Genomic DNA, 24,503 nt, shown 5'->3' on the forward strand with positions numbered 1-24,503 from the left:
ACTATCAACCAAAGGAAAGACTGCACTGCTGCTGAGTCATGTGCACAGGAAATCATCTACCAGGCCCAATGCTCCTTTTCAACCACAAAAAACACATGAGCTGCAGTGCCAGAATGAGTAAGCCTTTGAGTTTGAGTTTGTTTCACAGAAGACAGACAATGTTTCCAAGCAACAGCCTCATGTATCTAACCAAACAAAAGACCAACACAAATCAACCTAAGACAGGCATAATCAAAACAAAGGTTACAATGTCAGCCAGGCAAGAAAGGCCACAGAACTTGGAAACAAATTCTGTTGTTTTTATGATGAAGGATGAGGATACCCAATAAGGATGTCATGCTGTGCTAAAAAAAAGTTATATGGAAATCACAAAGGTATCAGACTGTGTGATAGGGCAGTATATCAGTTACCTTTAATGAGTCCTAGCTTCAACCAGACAACTGTGATGGCAACACAGTTGGTCAAGAAATATGAGCATTTTTTAAAATATGTTTGTGACATAAATCACAGTTATCAGTGTGGGGTCAATCTTCCATCTGAGTCCTCTGATCAGCCTAGCCCACAACACACCCAGATATGAACAGAAGCCAACCAGAGAAGAAAACAAAATGAAAAAAACAAACAAACAAACTAAAACTCACAATGCTATGCCTCAAATGGGGATTCAGCCCACAAACATGGTAATGAACGGCTACAAACAAGAAACCTATATTCAATGGCATAAGCTCCTAAGTTCTTTGGGAAGACCAGTGCAGGTACAATTGACCGACACTGAAGACTGGAATCACTACCACCTTTAATGGCCCTTTGACAAGTGTACTAATATATTACAAGTAGATCCTTTCATTCCAATTACAATGCACCACATTCAACATTAAAAGGAAATTTTCTATCTAAAATTACATTTAAATAGCATACTTAACCGTGACCCACTAGTGCAGACTCTGGCAGGGGTCTGACATTCCTGTCCTGTTATTAAACTTAAAATTAAAGACTTGCTGAAATAGTTTCAGCAACTTACACAATTATGTAGTGTTTAAATCTTTTTCTTATTTTCAATTTTTATTGCATTTCCTTTGAAGTTTGAAGAATAACTCTACAGTCTACTGACATGTGATTAATATTGCAGTCAGTACTAGTGCAACACTGTTAGATGTTTGATTTGAAACTTGAATTACCAAGTCACCATGCATCAGATTCAGATACAACTCCTTTAAAATGTACACCTTTTTCAAGCTAGACATTTGCCATCTGTTCACTTTGCGAAATCAATCATATTTGTGTTGAACAAACATAACTAAGTTATATGTTTAATTTAAATGTGCATAGCACAAAGTAACCTAGCTATTATCATTCCAGGGTACCAATCATATGATACATGCTGTTTTAAAAACTGGATTTGATGTTGCAGTCTATTTTGTTAATTGTATACAATAAATATACACAATACTGTGTTAATACTCTTTTTCTTCTTCATATAAAACAGGACCAAATCAAAAATCATTTTTGTCATGTTCAGTACATGTTGGGTTTTTCTGTCTTTCTTTCCCCACCAAACTGTTGACACAGATTGGACACAGGATCTTATAAGCCTGTGTTGACCTTCTGCATGTGTATTCATATGAAGTGGGTTTAGGCATAAGCAGGTTGGCACAAATATCTGCTGACCTGGGATATAGGATAATTTTCCACTTTACCACCAGGTGCTGACACCATGATAAAACTAATTAGGAGCCTCTGATTTAAATGAGTTTAATGCTCTTATCACCCATATTACACATTCATCCTCAGACTAAATGCTGAAAATAGTTTCAAAATTACCTTCAGGGCTAAGATTTTTTGAGCCATCCTGCTTGATGGATGGATGTGTTTTTTTGATGCCTCTTAGTCCGAGTTGATGCTTGTTTGGCTGGTTTATTGTACAAGATTTACCGTGCAGGAATGAATGAGGAGGTGGGGATATAATACTTGCCAGTAGCATGAATCCCTCGGAATACTAGCGATAGTCCTCCACTTGGCGGCAAGTTTTAAGTAACTGTCATGACATGGACTGTGACTGGGCTCAGTGCCTGATGGTGATACTATGCGCAGTATCTGATTCTGATGAGATGCTATGACGGATAAAAAAAAAAACAATATCATCTGTGTATCATGTGCTTTTTGGTGTCGACACATTGAAACTTACCTCTCATAAACAGCGTAAACAACGCGGTCGATAACTTTGGTGAGACTGAAAATATCACCATCATTTCTGTAATGGTTTATAACTTTCGCACTTGCCACATCTCTCCTGGCGGTCCGTGCAAGCTCAAACTTTAACAATGAATGTATGCCTGTTCACTAACCTATCCATAACCTTGTATACAAATGGAGTGCACAAGCTAGACTGAACGTATGTCACTGCGGAAGCTGCAGCTAATCGTGAAATCGCGCGAATTGACGTGATGTTGCGAGAAACAACTGCGGTGCACCTGTAAAGTAATGACAGCGACAACGGCAGGTGCTCAGAGAATGTCAAAAACTTTGTGAACATTTGGCTTCAGATTTTCTGTGTCAGCCACTGTGTGTCTAGCAAACGGTTAGTTTTTTTTGTTTTTCCTTTAGCTTGAAGTGAATACATGGTATGTCACATTAACGCAGTAGTTCCGAGTGAGCGAGCAGTGTACATGGGACCATCACCATGGTATGAGATAGCAGAAGATAGTTATCAAGAAGGAACTTTGTTGTACTCGCGATCGTTATACAGTCTTTGTAGTCAGGGTCTAGTTCGTAACAAGCGTACAGAGACACGGATAACTGCTGGCCTTTGGTCTACAAACCACATCATCCAGAAGGGCAGAACGTTGCACTTTTTCACAAAAAAGTGTTTGTGCTGAGTGTTCGTTCATTGCCGAAGAATGTTTATAAATATGATTTGATGTGCACAGAACAGTATGTATTTAGTGAATAATGATGCTGATCCCTAGCATTTTTAGGTGTCTGTGTTAATGAGGGGACTTGATACAGACGTACAAAATATTTGATGGGTTTGACGATGTAAACAAAGCATGTTTTTTTTGTACTCCAAAGGTAGACACTACAAGAAACAGTACAATAACATACAAAATATTTAAACAATATTCCAGAACAAATGTCAGAAAGTTTACATTTAGTAACAGAGTAACAAATTATTGGAACAAATTAACAAACAATGTTAAAAGTGCACCTAGTATAAATACTTTTAAGAACCTCATAGATAAACATGAGTTATTGACAAACATGAAATAAGACTTTTATGGATAAAATGACTGAGCTAGTCAACGACCTGACCAACAATAAAAAGGATTAAAATCTGAAGGGGCATAAAAAGCCAAATATGACTAAGTTGTATATAACAGCGCCCCAAATTCTGATCCAGATCCTGATGTACTTGTATACACACACTGACACATGCATGTGATTCATATACACAGACAGACTGACACATTCACAAAGTTAATATTTGCAACCATCATTTATGGTTTGTACCATACCACTGAAATTTTGAATGTTGTTAGGATATTTTTTAAATATTTGAAACATGGATAATAATGATTCAAGTTTACTTGCACAATACGCATTTGCGCATCATACTGCGAAATCAGTAAAATTACAAAATAATGATAATAATAATACATAGTTTTTCTATGGCGTGATATCCAGCACCAATGTTGCTCAAAGCGCATTACATCATCTAGTTGACTATAAACATGCCTTAAAAAACACATCAACTACTATCTGACAATGGAAAACATCCAGTGTGTTCATATGAATGAAAAAGCACACTTAAGAGATGAATCAGATTATAAAAGCTGTGAAGTAAATAAGGATTAGATTAAAACAAAATGCATTTCATAGAACACACACGCACGCACGCATATATAGATGTCCCTCCCTTACGGACACACTCACACACACACACACACACACACACACACACACACACACACACACACACACACGCTGACATTTAATATCAACTGCGCTAAAAACAAAATTGCATAAGCATTTAGATATTTCTTATTTTCTAACATACAATTCTGTTCAGACATACTGACACTTACACACGCGTACTAGAGTACTGTACCCTCACAAACACATGCGCGCGCGCGCGCACACACACACACACACACACACACACACACGCCCATTAAAAAATAACCAGATAGAAAAAATGCCATCATATCTAAGACCAAAACTACATAAAATACACAATGCATTAAAACAGGACTACAAAAATACTAGTACAAAGATACTTACCTTGGTTTAACCATTTCTTCAGAACAAAAATGCTGTTACGGAAAAGGTAAGTTTTCAGATCTGACTTAAAGGAATGTAGATCAGAGGCATTCCTGAGAGATGAAGGTAGAGAGTTCCACACTTGGGGAAACTGAGCTCAGAAACATCTATTTCCAGCGCGTTTCAGATTAGTCCTTGGAACTTTAAGCAGCTTTTCAGAACTGGATCTTAATGTTCTGTGCGGTTCATATGTTTCCAATACAGAGGAGAGATACAATGGAAGAGACTTGTAAAAATGTTTGAAGGCGAGTGTTGCTAACTTATAATGAATGCGGGACTCAAATGGAAGCCAGTGTAACTGATTCAGCAGAGGTGTAACGTGATTAAATTTCTTTTTGGCGAGAACCAGTCGTGCAGCATTGTTCTGAATTTTCTGTAATCTGTTGATGGAGGAAGATGGTAAACCTGTGAGAATGGAATTGCAGTAATCCAGTCTGGACAGGACAAAAGAGGAAACCAACTGAGCCATATTTTTCTCTGTTATGTAGGGTCTGACTGATGTTAGCCTTTGAAGATGAAAATTACATGGGCGACACAAGAATGAAATTTGGTCATTCATAGTCAAGGTTCGATCGATACATACACCCAGGTATTTGGCTGACGTTTGAAATGCTACTGAAGCAGGGCCAAACGTAACTGGGTCCTTTTCTGCTGCCTTAAGACGAATTAGGTCTCCAACGGCTAAGAGTTCAGTTTTGTCTTCATTGAGCTTTAGCTTGTTTTTGTCCATCCATGGTTTTACATCAGCTACACAAGCTTCCAATTCAGTAATGACTGTTTTAAAATCAGATGGTGGAGCGGCTTTTTGTAATTCTGTGTCATCTGCATATTTATGGTAACCAAATGAGTGCCCTTTGAAGATGACAGACAAAGGCTGAGTGCACAAAGTGAACAAGATAGGCCCTAAGACTTATCCCTGAGGGACACCAAACACAAGAGGTATGACTTTAGAGGTGCTATGTTTTACTTTAACCTTGAGTTGACGATTTGAAAGATATGAAGAAAGCCATTTTAAAGCAAACCATTTTTATCAAACTGAAGTAAAGAGGAAGAAGACCAGTGACAATGATATTTTTTTCTGAAAGCATGACTTGAATTCTGTTTGTAAACACTGAACAGAAACTCCTTAATAGGCTCTTTTGCCAATTACGTTTTTAGTTTGCAATCTCGTCAGTTATGCTCAACTTCTCCTCAGGAACAGACACGGCATTCTTACAGTCTCTTGAGATTTTCTTTGTTCCACAATCTATTGAGTATAATGCAGTACTGTCATGATCATCACCATTACATTTCTTTACACAGACTTAGACATTCTGCAGATAACAGCCTATCTGTGGATTCAGTTATTAATATTATTATTATTTTTAATAATATTTATTATTATACATGTATGTGTGTAGGTATGCATGTATCATGCATCTTTTATATTTGACACTTAGTTTGCTAGGGACACTGAACAAAGTGTACACTTTTTATGCAATGTCTTATGTAAATGTAAAGTTTGTTTACTTATAAATGAATGTTAGTCGGACCATCCAGCAAGTTTTGATGGCTTGTTTTATTTTATTTTATTTATTTATTTAAAAAAATTTTTTTTAACAGAACTAATATCATAAACAAAGCAAAATCATTTGATTTGGCGCCACATGAATAAACTTATTATAATAATTATTATTGTTATTTATTTACTCATTGTTTGATTTAGCATGCAGTATATGAATATTTCGATCTTCTAATGATTTATGTCTAGCATTTATACTCATTGATTATTATAAAGTTTTTGAAATGCTGTATGAGTGTATCAAATAGTCTGTTCAATATTATAATTATTTATTAGTTTAAACTTAAATTTTTCATAACACAGCATTGAGAAGAGGAGATATTCAACTTTATTTCCATATTTATGTATAAAACATTTTTATGTATCAAAAGTTGAACATTGCTCTAGTTACGAGCTTTAAGAAAATAGGCAAAAACACCATTTTTCAGTTTTGGCTTCACTGTTGTAGATGAGGCTGTGAGTGTGAGTACTTAGTATTACAACATTTTCTATTAAAAAGAATATATATGCAGTGTCTTCTGTTTTATTTTTTTATGTGGCAGAATAAATAATAATGTTTTATTACTGTAGACTGCTACTGATTATAAAAAAAGGAGCTGTGATCAGTGTATAGTTCTGTTGTTATCTACAGATCAAAACTGCACACAAGTACACAAGTAGTACTTTCATTTATTCTTCTCCTTCACATCCAGTATTGAATCTTCTCTTTGTTTGTATAACCTTCACATCCAGTATTGAATCTTCTCTTTGTTTGTATATATATTATATACAGGAAGTATGCAATATTACTATTATTAGGTAATCTTCAGTCAGGCAGAACCAAAAGATTTATTGTAATAATTTATTGAATTATGTGACTTTTTCATTATTCATTTTGAAAATGAATTTATGAATTATGCTTTTTTTTGGTTTCAATTGGTAAAATGATTTAAATGAAAAGTTCTGTATTGTTTAATTTGCTTGTCTTGAATTATTCCATTTATGATTTTTATTTAATTTTATATTGATATATTTTATGAAAGGTTGTGAACAAAAAAATAACAGTAAAATTTGCAGAAGATCTTGTAAATGGCTATAAACTTGAATCATTAAAATGTTTTCTTGATTCACAGAAAAAAAGGGCAGAGCTTTAGTTTCCCTGGAGCTTGACAGGATACATATAGACCCATAGGCAAAGAGAGAGCTGTATTTATCAGCTTGGATCACCATTGCTATCCACCAGGTATGTGCAAAGCCATAAAGTTTCTGACAAGATTTATGGGCAGTCCCTTGACCTGGACTCTTTGCCTTTTCTGTCCAGTGTGGTGAATCTGGAGCTCTGTCTTTCACAGTCTCTTTGTCCCACATTATCCCCTCTTTCCCAGCTTCTCCAGTGTGTGGTGTGTTTGTTTTCTTTGTTTTTTGTTGTTGTTTTTTGTTTGTGTGTGTGTGTGTGTGTGTGTGATCTGATTTGTGTACTTACATTATACTATTTAATTACACATACTTAACCGTGACCCACTATTGCAGACTCCAACAGGGGTCTGGCATTCCTGTCCTGTGCAAACTACTATCCGCCTATGCGGAGAAAATGAAAGTTGTGTACTTACATAATAAATATATACTATTTTGTTTCTTTTAGGCTTTACACCCATACGCCTCCTCCATCACATTCTTATCTGTCACTGTCACTCATATTTATGCAAAATGGGGTTCACAAAAGCATTGTTTTGTACATTTGTATTACACATGTGTGTATGTGGCTTGATTTGTGATGTGCAGGATCTCCTTTGCACAAAATTAAAAAAGTTTTTTTTAAACCACGCTTTTTCAGAATGGGATTTTTTTGTGTGTTTGGTAGACACATGAAAAGTGTTTTTTTTTAGAGAGGTTATATTTATTTCAGATGAATTGCACTGCTTCTGTAACTGCGTTAGGAATATAATTTTATGCTGAACAAAGATGACCATATTTATCTCATTTTTCGCTTACTATCGCACATTTCTGTTAATTTTGGACACACAGGTAGATTGACAATATAATTACAACTGATACTAGTATAAAATAAAATCTTTGCAAGACCAAGAGTGTACAGTATTCTTTGAACATTGATTATAGAGAGTGTACATGATTACAGAGTATACAGACATGTATTTTATATATATGTTTGTCATAAAGAGAACTGTGTAAAATATAGGATTGTCACTCTGACAGTGAATAGTGTTGTACATATTACGCGCCAGTGGCTTTACAGAGACACACCCAGAGTGTTGAAGTACAGGTTATGGAAGAGAGAAGGGGAAGAAGCAAACTGACAAAAGAAGAAAAAGGAGGAAAATACACCTGCAGGTAAAACTTTTCACTGGTTCTTTCAGCTTTTGCGTCACACATAATGTTTTCTTGAGTTGTTGTTTTTTTTCAGCTGTGCAAATAGACTGATGTACGTTGTTTAGACCTGCTTGTGCTTGTCCATCTACAGCACACCTATAACTTGTCAGATTAATTATGGATATTATTACTTGCTGCTCTGTTCATGGCACCACTTGTCCAGGCGAAAGACCAGAAGTACATTTACTATTTATAGCCTGGAATGTTTGATGTGTGCATGGATCTTATTTAATTTTTTATGTGTATAATGCGTGCATGTGTGTGTGTGTGTGTGTTTGCGCGTGCATTTTGAGAGATCTTTTTGCCCTTATCATTTGTTGTTTAAATGTCCATTTTGAACTTTTTCTTGCATAAACAAGTCACAAACCATAGTTGTCTGTTTTTTAACTGAATGATTTTCATAAGGAATTTATCTGATTGATTTGATAGATGAAGTGGGTTTTTTTTTTAGTTTTTTTTTTTATACTAGAATTATATTTTTTAATAGTCTTTGGAGTAGCTCAGCTACTTACATACTATATTATTGCTTTGTGCGTGTGTGTGTGTGTGTGTGTGTGTGTGTGTGCGCTAGCATTTCCTGTACACATTTTCCATTCTTTCCTCCCTTACAGCCTGTACAGGTCACTTTCACCACAAAGAGTTCACTAACACTCCACATCCCCACTCTTCTGCCACTCTTGTCAGACAACTGGAAGATCAAGTTCAAAAAGCTTCTGTCCTTTTTTTTTTTTTTTTTCCTTTTCTTTTTTTCTTTTAATCAGTATACATTGAATTTTTGTGTCATATAGTAATAAATAATGATAATGTGATACTAAAAATAAAAATCATAATGATGGTGACTGTGATTGTATACATTTTGCATTTTCCTTTTAAATTATGTCCCTGCCCCCACCCCTTCCCCTTTTGGCCAGGGATCATTGTGTACATGATTTATTCATGTTACTTTCATTTGAGTTAATTTTATAGTGGAATGATTGATTTTGTTTTTTTATTTAGTTCTCACATTCATCTTAATGACAAGCCTGAAAACAAATTACTGTGCTTTGTGCATTCTGTTCTCCTTTTTCTTCTTCTTTTTTTTCTCTTTTTTACAGACAGTAAAGTGATTGAAAGATTGGGTGATAGATGTGTGAATGTAGATCGTCAGTGTGTAGGATGTGTGCAGATGGGCAATGGAAAGAGAGGGTGCAGAGGTAAGTTTGTGTGACTGGATACCTGTGTGCTTGGGAAAATGAGACAAGAGAGAGAAGGCAGCTCTGTAGTAATCACTGAGTAACTAAATCTCTTCTTCCTGGTTCATGTTTCAGATGTTAGAGCCATATATATCTCCTCTCCTACCACAGTCGAGTCTTGCATTCTGATAAGCTTTGGATGACAGATCTGGCAAAGTGTAAAAAACAAGAGGAGCAAAATAACATGTGTGAAGTCAAGAAGTGAACAAGTTGTGTACAATGCAAAGAGGAACACTGTAGAGAAGGTGCAGAGTGACTTCCTGCTTTGTAGGAGGGTAAATGAGGGCAAACCTGCAGAATGAATTGCTGTGAAGTACTGAGAGGAGAAAGCTACAAGCCTGGAATCAGGACAGGCACTGATGGGTCTGCATCTCCTCTGGACAGCTTTCAACAGGTTACATTGCACTGCTTTTTCTTATGACACTTTTGTTTATACATGTATCTTATTTGCTTTTACAGGTATCTATTTTCAAACATGTCACAGCATACTTTCATCTTGACTGACTACACCACTGGGTGCTCATACATGCAGGCTACATCCATACACATATATGCATACAATGTGCTTGCGCATTTACACATGCACACACCCCTTCCCCCACCCCTCCACCACACACGCACACATCCTCCATTTTTGTCACATAAAAACAGAAAACCCACTTCCCCTCACATCACACAATCTTGTAAATTGATAGTTCTGGGGAGATGTCATATTTATGATTTGCAATGTCCTTTTTTTTCTTTTTTTTTTTAAGCTAGAAAGTATCTTATTGACACAGCTAGTTCCAGTTGAAAAGAAAAAAGGCTTTTGGTAGGCCTTGGACATATACCATAGGTGAGTAATAACAGTCTTGGATTTTCAGTCAGAGGGCCATGGGTTTGAATTCTGTATCTGCACATGTTTTGTTAAGGGATGGAGATATTTTACCTGGTCTTTCAGGTCAACATATGCAGATCTGCAGATGCCCCAATCCTTGTCATGTGTATACACATGCAGAAGATAAAAAAAAAGCATAATAAATATCCTGTGATCCATGTCAGAGATTGATGGGTTATGGAAACACATAGGTACCACGAACCCAGCACCCAGCATGCTTACCCCAAAACAAGGTATGGCTGCCTAAATTGGTCATACATTTGAACCCCCATTCATTGATCTATATGAGTGAACCAGGGTGTGGCAGCCTAAGAGCACAGAAAAAGAAGGTAGCCCTTGAAAAAAGTATATAAAGAAATTATCAATAGCTACATCTGTTAGAGTGATTTTCAGTATGAAAAAAAAGTCCTCTGAACCAGTAATCTGCAAACACCCACATGCACACCACTTTACAAATGTGTTGGCATGCACTTGCACAAGCGTGCATGTGCGCACGTGCGCATGCACACACACACACCCACACACACACCACCTCCTTGTGTGTGTCCCCCCCCGCGCGCGCGCGCGCGCGCGCACACACACACACACACACACACACACACACACACCACCTCCTTTACAATATCCCCATACAATTTTATCCACTCAAAATGTTATTCAGAGATTTTAAAAATCTGAAGCTTGAAGTCATGGTAACAGAATCATTTTGTGTTTCACAATCTGTGTGTGTTCAGTGTCCTTAAATGCGTTTTACTAGCTGTGGTGTGATACTGTGGCATAAAATGTTACCAGTGTCAAAGAGAGAGATAATGACATTTCATGCTGTTTTGAATACCTTTTAAAAATTATCACAGTTCATGTCGATATCGGACTAAATGCAGCATTGGTCAGTGGACCCTTCTGTTGATATTTCTATATATAAAAAAATATCAGTATAGTTTTCTTGTGAAGAGTTTGAATGATCAAATGCTTTGATGTTGAAATATGTGAAAGAGGTTGTGGATGGATGGGGATTGCTGGAGGATGGGGGTTTGAACTCCATGAGAGACGTGTCATGTTTAAGTTGTTGCCTGTGGTCGGCTCCTACCGACAGTTGAATTTGCAGAGGCTGTTATGGGAAAACTGGGACCACACAAGCAAGTGTTAGTTACTTCAAGACTGCATCTTTGGGACCACTTCAGGTTAAAACCAGGACTCATAAAGTATTGAGTACAGCCTTGTTATAGACACTTAATCCCAGACCTAAGATGGCTCTCCATTGTCATACATATCCTCAATATAGTCATCATTAGATTTTATGATCTTCCTTGTCACACTTTCATGGTGACCTCAGTTTTGATTTTCTCTCCATTTCTATGCTTGTACTGATACCCTGTCAAAGCCTCCTGTGTTGGCAGATTCATGGGGATTCTTCAAAATTGTTTGAGGATACAGTGATGTTACTGATATGAAAATGCTCACACAGTCTGGCTCTGTGACTGAGTGATTATTATCATCAATAGGGGTTTCATTAATGGATTGTGTCCTATATATACTGAACCAGTAACATGGCAGAAGGTAGGGTATCTCTTTGTGGCCTTGACCAAACTTTGACAGCTCCCTGTGTACTACTGGCACTTGGACTGTCAGATGAGCCTGGGTGTGTGTTGTGTTTGGGTTATTTGGGATGAGTTACACTGGGTAAATCCCACTGAAAAGGCAATATTGATAGAGTAGAAAAACAACATACAGACTCACTGAATAAGACAAAAAAAGGGAAATTGTTCTTTGTTTCAGAGACCAGAGTGATTAGTCCAGCACAACAAGGAAGCCTGTAAAAATAACACCAATTTTTACCTTGGAAAACAATCTCATAATGGGAGATCCATAATAGACAATCCAGTATACATAATTTCTACATGTTACTCTTGCTGAGGTCCTTTCAGTGATAAATCGTCCATGCTGTCCACACCAAAGTGGCCTTTTTCCTCCAGAACTTATTTAACAAGTGCTGACTCCACAACAATACACACTGGCTGGCACACGTCACTCGGCCCACATTGACTCTGACCCAGAGCATGTGGACCCCCAGCCTGCAGCCGTGTCTCACCAGTACTACTCCATGGCGCCCCCGTACTCCCGGGCACCTCTGCCTGCAGAAGCTGGGGACCAGGTGCTGGCTGCTAGCTTGCTGCCGGCAATGTACCCACAGTTGCCCCATCTCCCCACCTCACACCCAGGGATCCCTGTGGCGGGGCATGGGGCAGTGACCAATCTGGCCATGGCAGGGTACCAGCACCATCACAGCACTGACCCCAGTGTGGTCACTAACCGACTAACCATGGGTGGGGACGGACTACCAGACATTGTCCACTCCCACAATGTAGGACACGCTTTGCCGCCTCGACCAAACCACCACCGTTCGGGCACCACAGCTGCTGGTGCTGTCAGCAGACAACAGCGACAGCGTCAGCAGCAGAGCAGCAGTGGTGGGCATGGGAGGAGGAGAAGTGGGGGCAGGGATAGCTCCGGGCATTCTGCACAGCAGCGGCGAAGGAGCCGCACCCAGTCCTCATCATCAGCACAGGCAGACAGTGGCAGGTGCAAGGAGCCATGTGTGAAGTGCATGGTGGCAGTGACATCTATTCGCTGGGTGATTGTGGTGCTGAGCATTCTCGGAGTGCTGTTCTTGGTGGCTGGTGTCATCATGGCGGCTCTGCATGCAGTGGGCAACAACTTCCTCATCTACGCATTGGTCTTCATAGGTCAGTATGGGCCAGTGGTAGGCGATGGTATGATTCTGCAAGATTGTTATCGCTTCATTTGCAAGTGGCAGAGAAAGAGAGAGACTCTCCAGTTGGTTTAATGTTCATAAGTCATAAGACTCCTTACATATTTATTGGTAACAGACAGATGGTGTAAAGATGAATAACGGTTTTGCTTAGACTCTGAATGATACTACTCAGTATTGTTTTAGTTTGTGTGCACATATTTGCCTTCATTAACATACTCTTGCATGCACTCGTGCGTGAGAGAAAGATACTCATCAGCACCACTACCACAGCCTCCAGTATAATGGCTGTTTCCAGCCCCAACTCCCTTCCCCCTCAGGCCCTTTCCCCCCATCTCCCTCATACAAGTCCTGTTAATTAATGTCTGCTTTCTTCCTCCTCATACCCATCCCACTTTACCCACTACTGAAGTTATGTAGAGTGTGTGGCTGTGGGTGGGTGGGTGTGTGTGTGTGTGTGCGAGTGTGTGTGTGTGTGTAATTGTTCATACATTGTTCATACCTGCAATTTGTAGTATTGTCTTGATGTGTTGTTTTTTTATGTGCAGGGGTATGTTATTATGCACAATTGTATACATGCATGTTGTTTCATGTATGGCGCTTAGAGCCTGTGGGGAGTTTGCACCATACAAGTATTATTAGTATTATTTCACCCAAGCCATCTCTTTCTCTTAGTTGTATGACAGAGAATTTGTTAACCTACACTGGTCTTCCTCCACTGCCTTGCTGTTCCCATGAATTGTGCGGGTTAAGCTGTCACTGTGTCAGTTTTCAACCTTTTAACAGTTGCTGTCACTATCTCAAAGCCCATAGTCCTGTTTTAGACTGTACCTTCAGTATCTTCAGAGAAGCATTGAACCACGAAATGCCTATTTTACCATGGGGTCTTTGCTGGTGTCATTTTGCTTATGTCATTCCTCATTGGGAATGCAGGTACTAGCACAAAGTAAAATATCAGTCGACTGTGTGTTGATTTGAGAAATTGATCAGTTGATGGGCAACTTGTGGTAGTTGGTGGAGTGACTGATGAAGTGTATTATAACTGATTTGATATAACTGCAGTAAGATTTACCATATTAAATATATATATATATATATATATATATATATAACATGCTATAATGGTAGTCTTTAAAAAATAAAAAAAAGCCTTATCACATTTCACCAGTTAGGGCCAGTTCTCAGAAATGCCCCATGTCCCATATACATTATTACTATCCATATCAAATCAAATCAAATGTTGTTTGAAGGTGAAGTGTATGCATGACTATACTCTTACTCCTATCAGCTGGGCCTGGCCCAAAAGCTGTCAGATGAACACTCACTGCACTCCGTGTTGTGCCACTGTCTGTCATACAGCTGAAATACCTTGCTAAACTGGTCTGGGCTTCCCTGATTGTCATGTTGTAGTGTTCACAAAAGCGCTAGGGCTCTGAAGTCTTATTTCCATTGTGTACTGCTGTTCATGTATGTGTACAGTATTAAACCAGTTCTCCTCATATTACCATTTGGGGTCAGTGAAGTCATTCCAACATGGGTTTGATTTGAATTGAATAACTTCAATATAAACTGATTATGTATTGGAGATAAAAGATGTAAAATCAGACAAAATTGGTTTAGATTGGTCTTGAATTCCGTAACAGTGATTCTGATACTTAAAGTCTTAAATCCATGCTGGCAGAATTGGTGCAGGTTATTTCTTTATCATACTTTGCACTACAGCTTAATGGTATGTGACCAGTTTTGTTTGCTTGAATTTAGTTCCTTTGGTTTTATTTTAGCCAATGGTAGTTTTATTTTCATACTCAGAGGTATACAGAATTCAAGACTGAAAGACAAATTTGTCAGTTTGAATTACTTTATTCATTCACTTTAGTTTTATGTTGCTCGACATGAAGTAGTTAACTATAGATTTGGAATTTATAAATTTTGTGTATATTTTTTATATAGATATGGCTTGGAAGATGATTAGTTTTGCGTCATTCTTTTCATCACTGTGTTGGTGTAATTGGTCTGGGAAAATTGAAAGAAGGGATGCCCTGCAAATAGAAGCATTTCTAGTTTTAGTCCTGAACATGTCCCTCAGAACACAAAGAATGACAGACGACACTAAACAGACGTGTGATATAGTGTTACACACACACACTCACACACACACACACACACACACACACAACAGACATGATATAGTGTTGAACACACACACACACACACACACACACACACAGAATGACGCACACACATGCGCACACAATCATACACACAATGATGGAGTCTCCTGTCGGTCCGACGGATGAGTAGGCAGGCAGATTTATCTGTCAGTGTGTGGTCCTCATATGGGAGACGAGGCCGATTCTGGATGCGCAGCACTTCCCACAGGTGTTGCAAGGGAAAACAACTCCAGAAGTTGAGCCCTGCTTCCTTTGCTCACACTTCTCCTTAATGGCCAGCGTTCTCTTATTTTCAAACATCTTTATGCCACTAGTCCTTGAAGCGCTTGCAGGGTCTTCCAAGTTTGTGGTGGTCTTCCTTCAGCTGGCCATACAAAAGGATCTTCGGGATCCTGCTGTCTGTCATGCGGACAACGTGTCCTGTCCAGCATAGCTGGCACTGGATCAGCAGGCTTTCAATGTTGGGCAGGCCGCTCCTCTCTAGGACCTGGAGGTTGGAGACCCTGTCTTGCCACTTTATGCCAAGGATCTTTCATAGGCATCTCTGGTGAAACTGCTCAAGCTGTTGAAAAAAGTGTTATGGTGATACGTCATCCATGTTTCACAGCAGTACAACAAGGTGGTCAACACAACAGCTCTGTAGGTTTTGATTTTGTTGCTGAGCCTGATGCCTTTGTTGTTCCACAGCCTGTTGTTGAGTCTGCCAAAAGCGGAGCTGGCCTTGGCGATGCGCAGTGTCACTTCTGCATCAAGGGCTCCGTTGCTGCATAGGGTGCTGCCCAGGTAGCAAAACTTGTCGACTGACTTGATCATACACACACATGCATACATATATACACATAATAATCATAGTTCATACACATATTTATTTCTGTACACAGACACTACTGCCACCACCCATCACTGCTTACAAAAACTGAAGTAGAGAGAGAGCAATATTCAAGGGCTTGATCTATTGAATGACCCTTGTGCCTCTGCCGTTACATCACTCCAATAGATTGTTTCTTTTTATGAAAACTTTAATATTACCATACTTTTGCAACCAAGCTTTTATTTAAAGAAAAGAAAACAATGTAAAACATGTGACTCAAATTAGAGAATCAGCAGTTAGCACATAGTTATTAGCATCTAAATTCTAATTTTCCCACACTTTGTAGAATTAGAAACATAAATATTGTCATTGAAATAGTTTGCAGATTATAAAAAGGTTTTGTATTTCTATTTCTGTATTAGATCTTTTAATATGCCATTCGGAACTGGTGAAGGAACGTGGCCCAGTTGTTCACATGAATTAAGCAGGCATTGTATAGATCAATCTGCATTGAAAGACATAGGTTTATCAAATAGAAGAGTACATACAGCTCTGTCAAAGAGATTGTAGTTTCAATCATTCTTTACAACCAGCTTATTTTATGATAGTTTTAAACAGGGCATTCTATTCTTGGAAAGCAACTGGTTTTTCTTGCTGTGTTCTGCTGCTTCTCCCAACTGTTTAAGGTGACCATTGTATAAGCACAGCGATTTGTCTTATAAAGTTATACGTTTCCTTCGGGCTTGTATTTTTTCACTAATGCTTGTGTGAAGTTTCAGGTTGTCTTTTTCAGGTGCATGTGAGGCTGTGCCTGTGTCTTTGGAAGGCTGCATCTTGTGATTTTTGGAGTCTTCCTCAGTGGTTGGCAGCCACGGAAGGGGAGTCTGTAGGTCCTGGGGCCAGGTGGTCAACTCTCGATTGGGTAGCAGTTGCAGTCTTCATTGTCTGTCTTTTGTTGCAGTCCTATTGATTGCAGTTGACCCAGCATTAGTGGTGTTGCTTGTGCAGCAGAAATTGACCTTGTCTTAGCAGAATGTGAGCATTGCTCCTGAAGGTCATGCAAGAGATTAGTGCCTATTTTCATGTATTTGGCAGAGTCATGAGATACGTTCCCTCCTCCCCCCTTTTTTTTCATTGTTAATGAGAATGATAGGATGTGTTTGTGAGTGCCTTGTGTCTGGCTGATATGTTTACGTTCTGTTATTGTAAAGCTCTTAGACATGTTTGAGATTTTAGAAAGCACAATTAACTGCTGCTGTTGTTCTTGTTATTCCTTGGCAGTCATATGTTGTTTGTTGTGTGCAGGTCTTGGTGTGCTTCTGTTTGCTGTGGTGTTTGTGACCTGGAAGACCACACCTCCAGGAGCAGAGCCCATTCATGCTCTGTTCAACATTGGTAACAATTCCCAGAGCAGTCGCCGAGAGCGTCGCCCTCGCAGGACACGCCGCACCCGGGATGGTCAGTGGCATGGAGGTGAGAAGTAAAATTGTTGTTAGTTTGCCTTGACAGAAGACCACACCTGTTTCATTATTCCCAGAGACACAAAGTCCTGTCTTTTCATTTTATTGCGTTAACATGTGTATATGAGAATGTACCAAAAGTTTGTTCTCAACCAGTAGGGTTACAGAAATAAAAATTAAAAAAAAAAAATTATCAAAAACAGGTGTTGTTTAGTAAAGGAATGCAGGGATACATTGAAATAAGGCATATGCACCATGTGTTGTTGAATTTTAGTCACAGGAAATTTGTTTACTTTTTTAAAGAGTGGGACAATCACAGGAGTGTGCATTATTCAAACATATTTTGCAGCTTGTGATTATTTAGCATGTTTTTTTCAGAAATATGTATTTCCAATTAAATATTGAAAAGTGAAAACCTTAAAGATGAAATATTTCAATCTTTTCTTTGGAAACATTTACTGGGAAAGTCAGACAACATGACTATGAAGCAGATAGTCTGCCATTGTGTTATGTTCTGAAAGTTTTATGTGCTGAATGAGTTGGTTTCATGACCATGAAACAGATAGTCTGCCGTTGTGTTATGTTCTGAAGTTTTATGTGCTGAATGAGTTGGTTTCATGACCATGAAACAGATAGTCTGCCATTGTGTTATGTTCTGAAGTTTTATGTGCTGAATGAGTTGGTTTCATAAGCAACTGGAAGCATTGTTTTCAGATTTCTTAGAAAGCAGTTATGCTTAAAGTATATCACAAGCTTTTAATTTCATTTTTTTAATCAGTGTAAATAACTGACCTGTTCTTGTAGTCATTATTTCAAATAGGCAATGAATTTAGAAATAAATGATAAAATATATCTAAAATGTTAATGTTCTTGTTCTCTTGATAAAGAGTCATTAATTTGATCAGGGTGGCATTTGAAGACATGATCTCCATTTCATGATGAATGCAGATTTGTATTATATTTCTCTTTTTTTGTCACAACAGATTTCTCTCCACAGGGAGAGCGCGTCGCTACACTGAGAGTGCCACCAGTTTTTTTGTTTTTGTTTTCCTGCTTGCAGTTTTATTTTGTTTTCTTATTGAAGTGGATTTACTACAGAATTTTGCCTGGGACAACCCTTTTGTTGCCATGGGATCTTTTACATGTGCTGAGTGCATTCTGCATATGGGACCTCGGTTTATTGTCTCATCCAAATTTTTGGGTTGGATTTATCTTGTCCACTTGAAGTTGTTCTAGTTTTGGAGGACAGTTTCTTGCATATGTAAGTTGGAGAACTCGGCACTCGCAACCAATGTTCACAAATCTAAGATAAAAGAATGTTCATCACTTCTATTGTGGTCCATTGAGGAGGATCCAGAGAGAAGTTGAGCACCTTCTGAAGTGATTTAAATTTGTTATTGTTTTACCCTCATCTGAAACTGTGCATATATATGATATATGTCTCTAGGCTGTTGCCTGCTTTATCATCCATGATTTTATTGTTCAATTAAGGTGTAGGATATTCAGCAAAATATATTCTGGATACATTAGCATTTTGTAAAAGCATTATTGTTTATGTTTCAGGAGTTTTGTACCCTGAATTCCAGTACCGGCGACCACCTCCATCTTATGCAGCCTCCATGCAAGCGTACCATGCCCAGATGATGGATACGCAGTCCAACAACAACACCATCACCCTGGTCAGCAACAACAACAGTCAGGACACTTACAGTCTGCCCGGCTCTCCCCCTCCATCCTACCGCTCCAGAGCTTCCACTATTCACTCTGGTGTACATATTACCTTCCCGCCAGGCCACGACTCTGCCCCCAACTCACGTCCACCAACTTATCGTTCCAGAGCCAATAGTCATCCACGACCCCGTTTGTCAATGGATGATTCTGAGCCCTGGCCTTCAAGCAGTGCTCAGGCTGATGTGTCATTTGCAGGCCCAATGCTGACAGCAGATGATGTACAACAGATCATTGGTACAAATCGCAGACGGCAGCAAACTTCAAGAACGGATGTTGGTCATGTTCGTTCTGCTTCTTTGGATTTGGCACAGGGATCAGAACTAGTTCAGCACCAAAGAGGATCTTCACTGGATCTGGGCATGGCAAGCGGAACTCAGAGTGTCAGCACTCAAGACAATCATATGGAGATGCATGTGAGAAGTGGTAGAGAGAATGTGTTGAGAAGTGAAAGGGATTCAGCGTCTCCACCAGACAACGCTACTCAGCAGTCAGTGTCAGATACTAGTTCTTCAGAGCCCCAGAATCAAAGTGTAAAAAAGAGTTCTGTGGACAGAGCACAGGTGGTGGAGTCTGCTTCTGAATGTGGGGCAGTTGGTGGTGATGTGGATGATGCAGACGTGGGGGTTGTAGTGGATAATGATGATAGCAGGGCAAGTGGGGATACAGACAGGGAGCCAGAACAGTACAACACTGCCTTGTGAACCCTGCCTGTGACCCACCATCACCTCTTGCCAAATCTCACTGCTGGATCAGTGTCTTTGTACTTAGAGCTTGGGCACACTGGAACTCAAGATTGCCTTACATCAGGTTTTAACAGATATCGATCAGTCTATACATTTTTATTTGTTCATTATGTTGTCTCTGAGAATATGTTGAAATTTTGTGCATGTACATTGTACATGTTTTTGTTTGTTATTAATATTATTTGTCCATTTTTGTTATTAAAAAAGATTTTATTTGGTCATTTGGGGGTCATATATAGAGTGATGCGTATTTTTATCCGTATGTTCTGAATTATGTGTATATGTAAATATTGATTGAGCACTGTGTGAACAATTGGAGAGCTCAGCTTATTTAACCAGTAACTTATTTTACCCGAATTCACTCCAGAATGACATGTTGACCATTTAAGTGTCTTAGTTCTGTAAGAATGTTTTGTGTGGAACTTGTGATCGTGAGTATTCTTGCTTCTGTTTAGTATTAAATTTTTCAGGGATGTAAAACAAAGTGCAAATGAATCTACAGAGAAGGCAGAACCATAGAATGAAAATGGCACAAAAACCAAATACGTTCACACAAGCAGGAAGAAGGACACTTGAATTAAAGTTATGCAGAGGTGAAGGTAATTTTTGAAGACCAAACATTTAAATGCCTGTCTTAGTCTTTTCAGATCATACTGCCATTTTTAGATGTATATAAGTGTCAGAGGATTTGTCCATGAATCTACGCACTGTAAACTTTTTTTTATACTACATGTATCATTAAATGTGTATGTCATTATTAATTTTGCATAAATTTTGGTCAGTTAACAAACGTAAATCAGTTGATCAAGCCTTTTTTTTGTTATTGAACTGTACCTGTAATCCAGTAAATTCATTCAGTCACAGAAAATCCAGCTTATTTTACTAATTTTTGTTTTTGTTTTTTGCTTTTGTAACTTTTTACTTGAAGATAAACAGGTTAATTTTAATTCTGTCAACCCCTAATGCTCTATTGATTGCAGTTGACCCAGCATTAGTGGTGTTGCTTGTGCAGCAGAAATTGACCTTGTCTTAGCAGAACTTGAAATTTCTGGAACGATAAAACTAGAAGTGCTGGCCTTTAGAGTTTTACTGACAAATAATCTCCATGTTTGATAGAATCAAGACTGCTGAAAAGGTATTGGACATAATGAATGACATTTTGTTTTCAGAATATCCAGGTCAGGCAGAAATAAATAAATGGAGTTTCATGCTACTTAAAGGCAACATGCATGATGTTAACTGCATCATTGAAATTGTTACAATTTTGATTTTTTTTTTCTATTTAGGCAGTTGCCATATGATATCCTAGTCTGTTACTCATGTCAGTGTCAGCAGTGAAAATCCCCATAATTGTTTGTAAAACAGTCATGAAACTTTATAATGAAAAAAGGAAAAAAATCTTGAATAAAGACTTCAGTTTGAAATAATAACATTTATTGATTAAATCAATGTTAAAAAAAGAAAGAAAAAAGACTGTCAGCAGGGAATGGACAGTGTTGTAATTGTGATGATAGTGAAACATTTCTTTAGTGCAGTTCTCTTGTATAGTCTTAGAGTGCTTTGCAAAAAAACAAACATCAGTGATGCAGATGTTATAGTGCGCCAGTAGTGTCACCCCCCACCACCTGCACTCTGTCCCCCTTCCCTCCCCATCCCTTCGTCCCCCCCCCCCCCCTCCTTTTTATCTCCCTTCCCGCGCCATCCAAAGTCCAGTCTTTGAGGTCACGCCGACACTGCGCCACCCTCCCTCCTTTCACCCTCCCTCACCCCTACTCCCTAGTCGGCCCTCTTTGGTCAGCGACGCCGCGTCACCCGCCCCAGCTATAGGAATACGTGCAGTTACGTGATGTCTGCCACCATCCCCGTGTTCGAAACGGACGAGCACGGCATGTTGGTATATCCCGTGTGGCGGCCTGTCTTTCAAGTCGTTCCCCTTCTCCCCGTTCACAAACATGGCGGAGGTAGATGGCGGGTCTTCGGAACGAAAGCTAGGGAGAATTTATGCTAATGCGAACTTTGATCAAGCCGGCTAACAGGCCGAGAGCTGTATTGTCCTGTCTCCCCAATCTCTTTGTGACGTAAATGGGTGAACTTGTCATCATAGAATGTGTATAGACAAGTGGGTTGAATTGTAGCGAATCAGATCATTCTGTAGCTTGCATTAGTATACACAGTATGTTGTGGGAAGGGATAAAACCAGTCAGCACAGCCAGTTCTTGGCTGTCTCCCAGAAGAACTGACTGACACAGGGTGACTGACTGATCAGTGATGTGAGGAACAAGGAAATCCCTGTTGGGCTGTGTGCTGCTTTAGGTTTAGGGTGAATTTTACCGTGCTGCTCATAGGTGCTGCTTTAGGTGTAGGGTGAGCTTTTTCCTGTGTGCTGTATTGTAAAGTAAACACTCTATAAAAACCACTCCATGTGGCCCTGCTATTGATGTGAGGAGAGAGTGAGTGAGTGCATCATTAGTTGATCCTATATCCCCCTGCATAACTCCCCTCTCTCTTCTATCAGAATCGAACCACACTTACACCTTTTTACAACTTGGCGTCGCCGACAGGATAGGCAGGTAGAGTGATTTACTGACACAATAGGAAGGTTAAGCAGTTAGGACTTAAACAGCACACAGCCAGGTAACACAGCCAGGTAACACAGCCCAGCACAGCCCAGAGATGACAACCCCAACTACAATGGCGCAGGAGTTTCCCATGGGGTGGTACGTGGCACCCACACTCCCAGTGTTCACTGGTGAGTCAGGCGAGATGTCGGCTGAGGACTTCATCTTGGAGGTGAAGCGAGTCCTGGCTGCGTACCCCATGGGAGATGAGATGGCTGCCTACTTTGTGTACAGCCATCTGCAGGGAACCGCACGCAGGGAGCTGATGCTGCGGGACCTGGAGGAGACCAACACCCCAGAGAAGGTGATCAACATTCTGCTGGGGGTGTTCGGTGACGGGCGGCATGTCACCACACTGCTGTCCACCTTCTTCAGCAGGGAGCAGTTGCCAGAGGAGTCCACCTTGGACTACTCCCATGCTCTGTGCAGCATGGGGAGGATCATCCGGACGAAGAGCACTGGGGCCCTCACCGCTGAGATGCTGAGGGACCACTTCATTGATGGCCTCTGGAACCTCCTGCTGAAAAGGGAGCTGCGCCAGGTAGTGAGGAGGGAGCCACACACCACCTTCATCCAGGCGAGGGATGAAGCTGTGAGGCTGCAGCAAGAGCTGGAGGAGGACCAACGACAGCAACAGGCCAGGGAACAGACGGCACAGTTAGGAGATAAACTGTTACTGTTAGAAGAGAGTATTAGGTCCATGCAGGGGTTAGTGTCAGATTTAGTCAGTCAGAGAGATGGGGCTGTGTTAGGGAAAAGGGCTGTGGGTAGGAAGAGAAGGAACAGAGGTAGGAAAGGGAAAGGTCAGTCAGTGGTGGGAAATGGGATTTCCCCAAAGGTGGGTAAGGTTCTCCCCAAGGAAAAGTACCGAGATTTCCACAATGAGAACCAGAGAGACTTGCCCAATAGTCTCAGGAGGCAGGATCCGAGTCTGAAAGAAAAGACTCCAGTCAGGACAAGGGTTGACTGTGAGGATGATCCTTGCCAGGGTGAATGGGTGCTGCTGCCCATACCACCTGATCCAGGTGTTCCTAGTACATGTGCCACAAGGGAGGGCACAGGTAATGGAGACTGCCAGGATGCAGTCAGGTCTCCAGGATGGTCACACAGACCGGTGGTAACCGGTTTGTGTGAGAATGGCACCAGGTCTCATCCGAAGCCTGGGGTGCATGGGACATGCGCAGGTGCCATGGTCCTAGCTCAGACTGACAGGGTTGGGAAACTGTCAGGATCAAGCTGTAGGGTTAGAGCCAGGGACAGGAGTCGTGCAAGCCATCCGGCATTGGTTAGAGTTGTTGCTACAGCCTGCTAGGGGATAATCTGAATGAGGAAAACTGTATGTCATGCTGTGTTGTTGTTTTCCTTCTTTCCAGGATTTGAGGTCGCTGATGTGTGTCAGCTGGAACTCTATTTGATTTTTGCGTTGTCTGGCTCTGTTTGATTTTTTTTTGTGTATGCTTTTCTGGGTTATGGTTTTATGTACAGCTGTATCATTTTGAAATGTAATTTTGGTGGTTTCTTTTGTCCTGTAATGTCTTCATTTTCACATGTTTATGTTTCTGCTAATTTTTGGGTTAGAGAACTAATCTCCCCATTAGCATTAATTGATGACGGCAGTCGTCAGCATGTGGTCAGCAGCAATGAGGACATTGCATTCAAAAGCCGGGGGTGGGTGTTATAGTGCGCCAGTAGTGTCACCCCCCACCACCTGCACTCTGTCCCCCTTCCCTCCCCATCCCTTCGTCCCCCCCCCCCCCTCCTTTTTATCTCCCTTCCCGCGCCATCCAAAGTCCAGTCTTTGAGGTCACGCCGACACTGCGCCACCCTCCCTCCTTTCACCCTCCC

At 40.1% G+C, this 24,503-nt stretch overlaps 2 protein-coding genes across 7 annotated transcripts in view; one reads left to right on the top strand and one right to left on the bottom strand.

Annotated features, from left to right (window-relative positions):
• Nucleotides 1–2,379, bottom strand: part of LOC143282805 (cytokine receptor-like factor 3) — a 35,073-nt gene extending 32,694 nt beyond the window's left edge. Inside the window, exon 1 of the mRNA XM_076588591.1 lies at nucleotides 2,186–2,379. The gene's annotated coding sequence lies outside the window, so the exon portion shown is untranslated. The remainder of the gene's footprint in view (nucleotides 1–2,185) is intronic.
• Nucleotides 2,380–2,446: 67 nt separating this feature from the next.
• On the top strand, nucleotides 2,447–21,624 carry LOC143282819 (uncharacterized). 6 transcript variants are annotated; one of them, XM_076588626.1, is made up of 7 exons: nucleotides 2,447–2,578; nucleotides 6,991–7,100; nucleotides 8,101–8,206; nucleotides 9,553–9,871; nucleotides 12,131–13,098; nucleotides 17,412–17,579; nucleotides 19,130–21,624. In XM_076588626.1, exons 5-7 carry the CDS (start codon nucleotides 12,456–12,458, stop codon nucleotides 19,996–19,998), a joined length of 1,680 nt encoding a protein of 559 aa, XP_076444741.1. In that variant the 5' UTR covers nucleotides 2,447–2,578; nucleotides 6,991–7,100; nucleotides 8,101–8,206; nucleotides 9,553–9,871; nucleotides 12,131–12,455; the 3' UTR covers nucleotides 19,999–21,624. The 6 variants fall into 6 exon arrangements, with proteins under 6 accessions (XP_076444741.1, XP_076444748.1, XP_076444730.1 ...); XM_076588633.1 differs by having other exon boundaries at nucleotides 8,112–8,206; XM_076588615.1 differs by lacking the exon at nucleotides 8,101–8,206.
• Nucleotides 21,625–24,503: the final 2,879 nt, after the last annotated feature.

The sequence above is a fragment of the Babylonia areolata genome, chromosome 1, assembly GCF_041734735.1.
Source record: "Babylonia areolata isolate BAREFJ2019XMU chromosome 1, ASM4173473v1, whole genome shotgun sequence".
NCBI classification, from domain to species: Eukaryota; Metazoa; Mollusca; class Gastropoda; order Neogastropoda; family Buccinidae; genus Babylonia; species Babylonia areolata.

What these genes read in the sequence shown, in the direction of transcription:
- LOC143282819 (XM_076588626.1), top strand. Translation starts at nt 12,456, where the DNA reads ATGGCGCCCCCGTACTCCCGGGCACCTCTGCCTGCAGAAGCTGGGGAC. An exon ending in CTACGCATTGGTCTTCATAG is followed by an intron (nt 13,099 to 17,411) that starts GTCAGTATGGGC and finishes TGTTGTGTGCAG; the next exon opens with GTCTTGGTGTGCTTCTGTTT. An exon ending in GGATGGTCAGTGGCATGGAG is followed by an intron (nt 17,580 to 19,129) that starts GTGAGAAGTAAA and finishes TTTATGTTTCAG; the next exon opens with GAGTTTTGTACCCTGAATTC.